This window comes from Platichthys flesus, chromosome 18 (assembly GCF_949316205.1).
Source record: "Platichthys flesus chromosome 18, fPlaFle2.1, whole genome shotgun sequence".
NCBI lineage: Eukaryota > Metazoa > Chordata > Actinopteri > Pleuronectiformes > Pleuronectidae > Platichthys > Platichthys flesus.
Window position 1 is genome coordinate 21,188,403 of NC_084962.1, and position 11,728 is coordinate 21,200,130.

An 11,728-nucleotide genomic window follows, 5' to 3' on the forward strand; every position below is an offset into this window, starting at 1 on the left:
GACTTTTTAAAGACTAATATGTGAGAATATTATATTAATTAGTTAAAATCAGGACAATGCGGAAGATGCCGAAGTGAGAAGTGGGTTAGGGGTCACACACACACACCTACACACACACACACACACCATCTGAGGTACAAAATAATATAAATATGATATATTTATATCATATTTATGATAATAATGGTAATACCAATAATAACAATGAAGTGAGTTGTATGTATGTCTCTGTTAAAACAAAAGTCATGATCAAATATAAAAAGAGTGAATGTGGAGAAACATTTTCTTCACATGTCTGCATTATCTCAGACGTGTGCACGTTAGTGTGCACGTTAGTGTGCACGTTGAAGTCCCTGTCGGAGGTGGAAGTCAGGACAGGAACAAAGAGCAGATCCTGCAGCTCGAGGTCTCAACACATCGTCTCATTGTCCAGTTCCTCCTGGACCAACTACCTCCCCCTCCTCTTCCTCTTCCTCCTCCCCCTCCTCCTCCTCCTCCTCCTCACCCCTCCTCCTCCTCCTCCTCACCCCTCCTCACCCCTCCTCACAAGGCAGATGAACCCGGGGACTCCTATGCGTCGAGGCTGTAAACAGCCTCTCCTATAAAGAATTCCAGGGCGGGGCTAGAAGGCAGCCAGAGCCCCCCCCCCACACACACACACACAGCGGCCCAGCACCGGCTCCTTTGTTGTGGCTGCATGTGAACACTGTGAGCTGCTGCACGACGAGCCGTCACTGTGACCAGCATCCTCATCCTCATCTTCACCCTCATCCTCCTCAACCTCATCTTCATCCTCCTCCTCATCCTCATCTTCATCCTCATCCTCATCCTCAACCTCCTCATCCTCATCCTCATCTTCACCCTCATCCTCCTCAACCTCATCTTCATCCTCCTCCTCCTCATCTTCACCCTCATCCTCCTCAACCTCATCTTCATCCTCCTCCTCCTCATCTTCACCCTCATCCTCCTCAACCTCATCTTCATCCTCCTCCTCCTCCTCCTCCTCCTCGTGTCTGCCGCTCGTCTCGGTCTGTTGTCTCCGGTGTTTGATTGACAGGAGGCTCCTCCCACCTCAGCTCTCTCACAGATCAACACGTTGAGCTGCTGCGGTGGGACTGAGTGACGTCAGCTCAGACTCCGGGACACCAGGGGAAACTGGGACAGCAGCTGGGGTGACGTGAGTTCATTTCCATTTCCGGGTTCAGCGAGGTTGGTGAGTAAAAAAAAGGAAAAAGAAAAACAGGCGGCGCGTCCATGAGAAACGGTTTCCAGGCAGAAAGCAGTCCCAGGTCCTCCAGTGAGGAAACACACACAGAGCACAGCTCGACTCACAACCCAGGTCCTCCAGTGAGGAAACACACACAGAGCACAGCTCGACTCACAACCCAGGTCCTCCAGTGAGGAAACACACACAGAGCACAGCTCGACTCACAACCCAGTCCCAGGTCCTCCAGTGAGGAAACACACACAGAGCACAGCTCGACTCACAACCCAGGTCCTCCAGTGAGGAAACACACACAGAGCACAACACACAGAGCACAGCTCGACTCACAACCCAGGTCCTCCAGTGAGGAAACACACACAGAGCACAGCTCGACTCACAACCCAGGTCCTCCAGTGAGGAAACACACACAGAGCACAGCTCGACTCACAACCCAGGTCCTCCAGTGAGGAAACACACACAGAGCACAGCTCGACTCACAACCCAGTCCCAGGTCCTCCAGTGAGGAAACACACACAGAGCACAGCTCGACTCACAACCCAGGTCCTCCAGTGAGGAAACACACACAGAGCACAGCTCGACTCACAACCCAGTCCCAGGTCCTCCAGTGAGGAAACACACACAGAGCACAGCTCGACTCACAACCCAGGTCCTCCAGTGAGGAAACACACACAGAGCACAGCTCGACTCACAACCCAGGTCCTCCAGTGAGGAAACACACACAGAGCACAGCTCGACTCACAACCCAGGTCCTCCAGTGAGGAAACACACACAGAGCACAGCTCGACTCACAACCCAGGTCCTCCAGTGAGGAAACACACACAGAGCACAGCTCGACTCACAACCCAGGTCCTCCAGTGAGGAAACACACACAGAGCACAGCTCGACTCACAACCCAGGTCCTCCAGTGAGGAAACACACACAGAGCACAGCTCGACTCACAACCCAGGTCCTCCAGTGAGGAAACACACACAGAGCACAGCTCGACTCACAACCCAGGTCCTCCAGTGAGGAAACACACACAGAGCACAGCTCGACTCACAACCTAGGTCCTCCAGTGAGGAAACACACACAGAGCACAGCTCGACTCACAACCCAGTCCCAGGTCCTCCAGTGAGGAAACACACACAGAGCACAGCTCGACTCACAACCCAGTCCCAGGTCCTCCAGTGAGGAAACACACACAGAGCACAGCTCGACTCACAACCCAGGTCCTCCAGTGAGGAAACACACACAGAGCACAGCTCGACTCACAACCCAGGTCCTCCAGTGAGGAAACACACACAGAGCACAGCTCGACTCACAACCCAGGTCCTCCAGTGAGGAAACACACACAGAGCACAGCTCGACTCACAACCCAGGTCCTCCAGTGAGGAAACACACACAGAGCACAGCTCGACTCACAACCCAGTCCCAGGTCCTCCAGTGAGGAAACACACACAGAGCACAGCTCGACTCACAACCCAGGTCCTCCAGTGAGGAAACACACACAGAGCACAGCTCGACTCACAACCCAGTCCCAGGTCCTCCAGTGAGGAAACACACACAGAGCACAGCTCGACTCACAACCCAGGTCCTCCAGTGAGGAAACACACACAGAGCACAGCTCGACTCACAACCCAGGTCCTCCAGTGAGGAAACACACACAGAGCACAGCTCGACTCACAACCCAGGTCCTCCAGTGAGGAAACACACACAGAGCACAGCTCGACTCACAACCCAGGTCCTCCAGTGAGGAAACACACACAGAGCACAGCTCGACTCACAACCTGCAGGACAACACACGCTCTATAGCCTGAGAGAATGATATACACTCACAACTAAACACACAAAGACACACACATCCTGACTGTAACCAGAGACAGTGAGTTTGTTTCACAGGGTTGTTACACATTTTGACCGATGGGTTTCCAGGACCGAACCTTCTGTTCAGTAGTATTCATGCTAACAGTGAGGATTCCAAACAGACAGTAAACATTAAATATGTTCTGATTGTGTAAACATTCAACAACTCAAACCAAACAATGTCACTCAGACCTTTTATCAGGACAGGTGTGAGACTGACGCTAATTTCAAGATTCAACACTAGGAAGGAAAAGGTTATTATTAATAATTTGTGTGAAGGCCTTATATCTGACCCAAGCTGTCCATGCCCCCCCTCCTGCTTTATGTTTAAAGTTTCAGTTTAATGCCTCTTCACAGACTCAGGCACCAGACAAGCTCAGATTAAAAATCCAACAGAGCGTATGCCTGCTTATATTTTGAGCGTCCTTCGTTTAAGAGCATATGAGTTATTTAAAACTCAGCTTAAATGAACAACATGAAAATATCAATATAATACATTTCCATGACTTTTCCAGGCCTGGAAATAAACATTTTACAATTCCATGACTTTTCCAGGTTTCTCATGACTGTAGGAACTCTGAGTTCAGTTCCTGAGTGTAGTTCCTGGTCCTGAGTCTAGTTCCTGGTCCTGAGCAGTGCAGCAGATGTACAGAAAGGAGGGGACAGAGCGGGGACACCCCCACACTGAGTGCATGTACTGTATGTGTGTGAGGGGAAGACGGGGGAGGGGGGGGGCAGAGGAATGTAGGTCCCCCTGCTGGACGAGACAGGCGGTGCAGCACCAACACTCGGGTTCGACTCTCTCTCTGCAGCAGAGATAAAAACTCTGGAGACAAACTGACGTCTGAGCTCATATTGTGTATTCCGCTGCAGATCCAGATCCATGAAGTCCACCGTCCCCTTCACCGAATCTGGTTCACACGTTCCTCTAAGTTCTCTCCAGCGCTTCCAGTCCAGACTCTGGATGAAGAAGCTTCACGTTGAACTCCGTGTTCCTCTGAGGGTTCGCTTCTAACTCTCAATTATTTGAATTAGTATGACGAGTTCCTCAGATCACTACAGACTCGGACTGCAAATTACATCATCACCACAAGAGGGCAGCGTTCATACCCGAGATATTTAAGCTTCATTTCTAGAAGAGAAGTCGTCTTTATTTACAGTTTATGATCATAACCACGAGCTCAGAGTGAGTTTCATTACAGAGTCGGATGAGAAGAGCTACTTACTGACTCATTTGACTTTTAATACTTTAGGTACATGTTAATATTCAGTTTACCTTCAGTAACATGTCCTTGCAGCACTTGTATTTTGACAGTGTGGTACTACTTCTTGTACTTGGGTCTCATGTTCTGCTTTGTTTAAAGTGAACAAAGAAAATAAAAGAATTAAAATCAGGATTTGGATCTGACGTCTCTTTGTTCTCCCGTCTGCTGCAGTGACCTGGTCTGACCCCTAGAGGTCAGACCAGGTCACTGGACGGATTCAGAGCTGAAAACAAACGTGTAATAAAACCTTTGATAAATAAAAAATGAAAACAAGAAGCAGTGTCCCTTCATCATCTCCATCTGAAATCTGTAAATCAGCTCGAGGGCTTTATTTTGTTCATGGCTGTTGCTAGGTGACTTAACAGCGTTGGGCAGGTTGCCATGGTGATACTACAGTTACCTCCCGTCACCCCGGTTACAGCTTCGTGTTGCGTTCACAGTCGGCTGGTTGATTCCAGCGTCCTCAGATGACTCCTGTCCTCTGAAGACCTGTTTCACCTCATAAGACTTTAACCTACAGACTGAAACAAAGACATTATATAATAACAATTGTTTATTTATTTTTTAACAGATTTCATTATGAAACAAGAGAAATATTTTTCTATATCTTTAAGATTCAAGAGCAGAAACATTTTAATTGTTCTCATTTAAATCCAAGAATCAAAATGTTTTTCATTCTAAAGTTTGTGTCTGAGAAGTTTCCCCTGTAACTTTCAGAGGGCACATAGGTGTGCACGTGAACGCACGTGAGCTGCGTGCACGTGAACGCACGTGAGCTGCGTGCACGTGAACGCACGTGAGCTGCATCCACAACCAACCGACATGTTCACTCTGAGCCTTTTCTGTGAGTCTCCCCCTGCTGCTGAGTTTGTGTCACTGCGTTTCTCTGACTTCATCAGGAGCTTGTGATAGAACCAGAACCAGCAGCATGTTCAGAGGATTCGAGTCATCAGCTGACCACCGTGTCCTCGGCCCTGGAGGTCGTCCCCGTCCTCCTCCGGGTTCTGCGGTACAGCACTCGTCTCTCCACCTTCAGCACCTCCTCGTACAGGTGGGGGGGCTTCACGCTCAGCAGGAAGGAGAAGAGCTGCAGCAGCCACACGAAGGAGCGAGGCAGCGTCGCCTCCACCTCCGAGTAATGACTCCTGCACTTCCTGTGGAGAAGGAGAACACGTCAGGACCTGAGGAGGGAAACACATCATCTGACTGCACCATCATTTATTCAATACAAAGAGCTCCATTACTTTATTATTTAATATTCAAGCCACTTTTTAAGATGCTCATTTCACTTTTTGCTAACATAACGATGCTAGTGGTCATGACTTGCATCAATGCACAGCTCGATCCAACTTCTGTGAAAGGTCATTTGACGTCTTTATACGAATCCCTTCTTGTGTTTGGCATCACGCTACATTTGACAGGTGCTTGATTCATCACTTTCTAACGTACTTGGGGTCGCAGACTCGCAGCGCCGTGTGCCAGTAGGTTGTGTTACACAGAGTCTGGACGTTGTGTTTCAGGGTCAGGACTCGGTCCAGCTTCTTGTGGTGCAGACTGGGACCGTCTGCTCCGTCCTCGTCCCCCCAGCAGAAGATGAAGCTGGACGGAACACAGCGCTGGACGCTCACCGGACGAGAAGACAGATTTTCAAAACACATCTGGACCTGCTCGGCTGTCCCTGCAGAGACACAAACATCACAGGTCTAGTCTCAAGACGTCCGATGAGTCAAAGTAAAATGTCCTCGATGAGCGCCAGGCGTCCCCAGCTGGTTTGTGAGCTGCTGCTCTGAAATTCCACTTTGACATTTTGTGCCAGCTTGGTTTTTTGAAACCAGAAGTCACCATAGTCAGACTTGGAAACTGCACACCTGCACCCATTAGGTGAAACAAGCTGTCAATCACACTGTGGTACCCCCACCGATACATCCGGTGCTTTAGTGTCTGTTTGTATCTAAATGATCATAAGACTTGAAACTGGAGACTGAGACACAGTCGAGGATCCTCAGGTTACAGAGCTCAACGTGTCCTCCAGGATCAGGGATCTGAACCGATCCGGTTCTGCTGCTGTTCATATTCTGATCTGAAATCTGAGGAAGTGACGGTTCTCTAGAAACTCTTACGTTTCCTTTTCATCACAACAGCTTTTAAGGCTCTGCTCGGGTAGAGAGGTTTCTTGGCCTTCCACTGTTTCCTGAGGATGAGAGGGAGGGACATGATAAATACATTAGCAATAAAAAAATTCATTTTGGTATTAAACAAAAAACTCAACAACCAGAAAGCTTCATTAACAGCATGTGCCTCAGTTCAATGACCTCTAGTGGAACTGAACATTTCTACTGTTTGATATTAGACGAGGATATAGAGTTCACACGGACGGACAGAGAAGCCGAGCACCGACGCCTCCAGCCACTAGGTGTCGCCGCTGCACGTTGAGCCGAGCTCAGGGGGAGTCACTGGTTTCACCTGGCGGCGGCGTGGAGTCTCTTCTGCTGAGCTGAGATCAGAGCAGCCTGCGTCAACCGGAACCACCTCCTCAGGCTAAACATGTTTTCTGAGAAAATAAAAAAATAATCTCTTTATAAATATTATGTTTCTATAACTTTCCTCCAGGACCAGTCATTGGGTCGGCTTTGAGTTTGTGAAGTGACGTCGTAGTTTCATATCTAAGAACTGACCTGAGTCCTGCTGGACACCGCACTCGTCCGATAAATCCCTGAAAGACACAGAACACATGTTTTGTTCACCTGTAAAATGTGAGTGGGAGGAGTTTAGATCAGTGGGGGAGGAGCCGTTACCACTCTGTGTGGTCGTCCAGGCCGAAGATGAGCTTCATGGTGACGATGATGACGGCGGCGGTCTGCACGTCGTACCGCGGCAGCACGGGACAAGACAGGGGATCGAACGTGAAATCAACCAGACCGGCGTCGTCCATCAGCCGGCAGACCCACGGGTGCAGATCGTCTGGACCGACACACGAGAACAGAACGTTTCCATCTGCGCTACTGCAAGTGATGAATGATCAGAGAGTACTGGGAGTACTGTTTGCAGTACTGGGAGTACTGTTTGCAGTACCTTTACAATGCAGCAACCAGAGTCCTGACACGTAAATCTGAACATACCATTCTGGACTGAAACCCCTCCACTGAGTTCAGCTTCACCTGTCAGAGGTTTTCAAAGCACTTAAAGGTTCAATTCTAACTTGCTGAATAAAACCTGGTCAGACCTCAGATCAGCAGGCAGAGCGGTTCTAGCTGTACTCAGAATCAGACCAGGTCTGGCTCTCCAGCGCCCCCTGATGGACACAGCTACTGCCTCCTAGCTGTTAGCTCTAGTTGGACGCGGGTGCAGCCTCAGCACGGCTCATAATCCTCTGGTCTTAGATTTTTTATTAAGTATCCAGTATTAGATCTGTTTATATATACATTTTATACATATATAAAATGTATTTTCTTTAGATGTATTCTCTCGACGTGAGGCACATTGGAGTTCTTCTGTCTGGAGAACTGAGAACAAGGTGTTACCGGGCAGGTTGGCGTCGGCCAGGTAGCGCAGGCTGAGCAGCGCCGGGTGCAGCAGACTCTGACGGCTGATTGGAGGAAAGCTCTGAAGCTGCAGGAACAGGAGCAGAGTCTGGGCCTGGCGCTGGACCAGCCGGTGGGACGGGACGCTCTGTGGACACAAACCGGACAAGACGTCACCGCCTCAGAACGTCCACCGGAGGAGCATCTGACACCGGATCCTCAAAACACATTTCATCACGAACCAAAACACCAGAAGAAAATAATAACTACACATAGACGTGATAAAAACACACAAATTAAACTGACACATACTGATAAATATACAGATATAAATTCTAAAACAAACACTAATAACTATTAAATACAGAACTATATCTAGGACTACTAGTAGATACCAAATACACAAATAAATACTAAGATACTGATGAATAGTAATACATTATACACATATATACTAATAAATACAGAACTAAATATCAATAAATATGTGAATACAAACAAATCTTCAGATGAAACACGTTAGAACATTTGAACCTTCTGACCTCCACTCTGAAGATGAGGGCGTCTTTCCCGTCGAGCTTCATCTCCTCAGGAAGTTCCTCGAAGGCGTTGACGTACGGGACGTGACCTTCGTTCACCAACCTGCGAAGAGACGCTCGGTCCTCAACAGCTGACTGCTAGCACGATGTGAGGTCAGAGGTCACCTGCCGGGAGGTCAGAGGTCACCTGCCGGGAGGTCAGAGGTTACCTGAGCAGGTCGCTGAGCGTCAGAGACTCGCGGCTCCAGAGCAGAGCGAGGTGGATCAGAGCCAACGTCTTGGGCATGTTCATCAGACCACGGCTCCGCCTCTGACGAGCCGTCAGGTAGGTGACCACGTCCGAGGAGCCCGAACGCTGCGACCAATCAGAGCAGCTCTCTGCAAGTTCACACGTCACATGTTTCAAATCAAAAAGAAAAAGAAAGTTTAGATTTAAGATCTGTGTCGGTACAGAAAAATCAAACACATAAATGTCTTTAAGATTTGTGAGTTGAGATTTGTGTTGGCAGGGACCAAAGTATTAGTTTCCATGATCTGAAATTGTAAATGTATTTTTGTAACCTAACCCCATTTATATATATATATATATATATATAAAAATAAGTAAATAAAGGTTTTTATTCACATCCACAGAACAACTGTATATACAGATGATCAGTGACTGTATATAAAGACACTGGCTGTCCATAGTGACGGTCCCAGTACCTGTGATGGAGGCGGCGGTGCTGGACATGTTGGTGTCTCCGTCCGTCTCACTGGCCGATGCAGCAGACGACTCGGCCACGCTGTCGGAGTCGGATCCTGGACGGTGCTGAGGAGAGACGAGGTCGGGGAAAGTTATTAGTAAAAGTTTTGACAAATTTACAAACAGCTGATTCCTCCAGTAAAACTCTGAGAAAGCAGCATCCTGTTAAAACCCAGTGTTTCTCTGACTCGTCTCTGATTGGCTGAGAGTCGAGCAGCAGCTAACGAGTTAAAAACCATCAAGATGTAGAACGTGTGAACTCACCACTTTGAGCCGAGAGCTCCTCACTGGGCTGTTGGTGAACGCCTGTCGACTCTTCTGCAGGTAAAGTCTCCACAGCTGACACAACACCTGGTCCTAGAACAGCTCATCTGTTAATAAAGAAGAACGACTTGTTCCCTAACGTGGTCTGGTCTGTTTCTGACGCCCCCCCACTGACCTTGAAGTGAGCACAGACTCCGAGTCCCAGCAGAGCGTCGGCCTGGTTCCTCAGGATGAACTGAAAGCCTTCACAGATCATCCAGTGACGACCACGATCTGAGGAAACATTTTAAATCCTTCATTGATCGACTCAAACTCTCAGTGGGCAACTAGAACCAGAGAAGATTAACAAGTATGAAGTATGAATGGACTTTCTGAAAGATTGAATATTAATTCTGTCGGTTTCAGAATCATCCAGACAAATAGTTTGACAGCCAGCCCATCACTTCACGTGTTTTATTAGATCTTCAGTGGAAGTGGATCTGAGCCGGAGACACTGACCTGGCTTCCTGCATCTCGTCCCTCTGCCGATCGTGGAGATCCTGGTGGAGCCGGGGGTGAAGGTGGTGTCCACCACCTCTTTGGTTCTCTGAGGACATTTGGACACGTTCACGTATTAAAAATACATTTTTATTCACACAGGTGAGAACTGATGAAACTCAAATGAAAAGTCACAAATACAACGCTGCCCCCTGCTGACGCGAAGCTGCACTGTCCCTGAATGTCTCATGTTTTCAGACAGGAGCTCCAGAGGATGTGAGAACTGTCTCCAGAGCTTTTCACACATGAACAACACAGCAGGAGAGGGCGGAGCATCTGACAGACAGGAAGTGACGCGTTATCTCTGCTGCAGAGGTCACATGATCGTGTTTACATCACCTGACATGTTGTCAGCTCTGATCAACACAAACTCTCTTCACATCTTCGTGTGTTCTTCGTGTGTCAGCACTTCTTCACCCGAGAGGTTGTTTATGTTTCTTCATGTTTGTGTCCCGTGTTAGAAGTCCCCCCCCCCACTCACTCACTCAGTGAACCAGTGGAGGATTCTCTGCTGTTCACACTGCTCCTGGATTTACACTTTATACAGGAGCTCAGGGGGAGGAGGAGGAGGAGGAGGAGGAGGAGGAGGAGGAGGAGGAACTGAGTGTGATCCTCCAGAGAAGATCCAGAGACCTGAGGAGCTCAGGTCTAAAGGAGCTTCTGTGTCTCAGTGTCTCGGGCAAAGACCAGATCTACATCTCATAGAACATCAGTGGAGCTCTGGAGACATCAGCTCATAGACACTTCTCATCCAATCAGACGCAGAGAGAAGAAGCTATGAATGGTGCTGAGGATCTTGATTCAGATCAGAAGAGGTGATGTCATGCTCCAGATCAGCTGATCACGTGACTGTTGTTTACCTCGATGACGTTGTGGCAGGACCTGCAGTAGAAGCGCCCCTCGTCTGAAATCCCCCAGTCCACCGCGGAGCACTGGGAGCAGGGCTCCCGGAACCCGGCCTGCACACACACACATACAGTTATATATACAAACACATAAAGTTATATACATACAGTTATATATATACATACAGTTATATATATATATATAGTTACATAGATTAGTTTGGTGAATTAAAAACAGCTGAGAAGAGAAACTACCGTGAGTTCTTCATCCATGTTCACGTTCAAACGTTTAAACACGTTTAAACTCAACGAGTCCAATCAGCTGCTCGTTCACGTGTTGCGTCTCCTCTTCTTCTTCTTCTTCTTCTTCTTCTTCTTCTTCTTCTTCCGTGATTTCCGGTAGACTGAACGGTCAGTGGCGCTCTGCTGCCACTCACAGTCTGAGAGATGAACTTCAACTGAATATGTCTGACATATACATACATTCAAATGTTATGTAATGTTCATGTTGTTCAAACGTGGTTATAATAAATATTATTATTAATATACTGACAATAAGAATACAGAGAAAAATAATGATGACCATAGTAACGATAATTATTTATTAATATAAAGATCAATAACAACAACAATAATAATATTAAAAACTATACAAAATAGTGATGATGATAATAATAATAATAATAATAATAATAGTCTCTGGTGTTTGAACGTGTTTGTTTCCCGCCATGTTGTGATGATGTCACTTGTTAAAAATAAACCACCAGATTTCTCCCTGTTATTCTTACGTAAGATGACGTCAGGCATGTTTCTCCTCTAGTGATATCACATTTTAATCCCCCACCCCCCCCCCCCCCATTCCCTCGTTTTTAAAGGTTTAATGCTTTTCTGATTCAAGGATTAATTCAACAGTTTGTAAAGTTTGGCATAATACAGACTTTAGGC

General features: G+C 47.6%; 1 protein-coding gene across 1 annotated transcript; it reads right to left on the bottom strand.

Moving 5' to 3' along the window:
- Window positions 1-4,867: 4,867 nt before the first annotated feature.
- Window positions 4,868-11,176, bottom strand: taf1b (TATA box binding protein (Tbp)-associated factor, RNA polymerase I, B). Its single transcript, XM_062410981.1, has 15 exons — window positions 11,039-11,176; window positions 10,799-10,897; window positions 9,900-9,987; window positions 9,577-9,674; window positions 9,402-9,494; window positions 9,098-9,203; window positions 8,602-8,770; window positions 8,396-8,495; window positions 7,854-8,001; window positions 7,128-7,293; window positions 7,008-7,045; window positions 6,796-6,883; window positions 6,453-6,523; window positions 5,782-6,010; window positions 4,868-5,486 (listed from the first exon to the last, which is right to left on the bottom strand). Exons 1-15 carry the CDS (start codon window positions 11,054-11,056, stop codon window positions 5,282-5,284), a joined length of 1,716 nt encoding a protein of 571 aa, XP_062266965.1. The 5' UTR covers window positions 11,057-11,176; the 3' UTR covers window positions 4,868-5,281.
- Window positions 11,177-11,728: the final 552 nt, after the last annotated feature.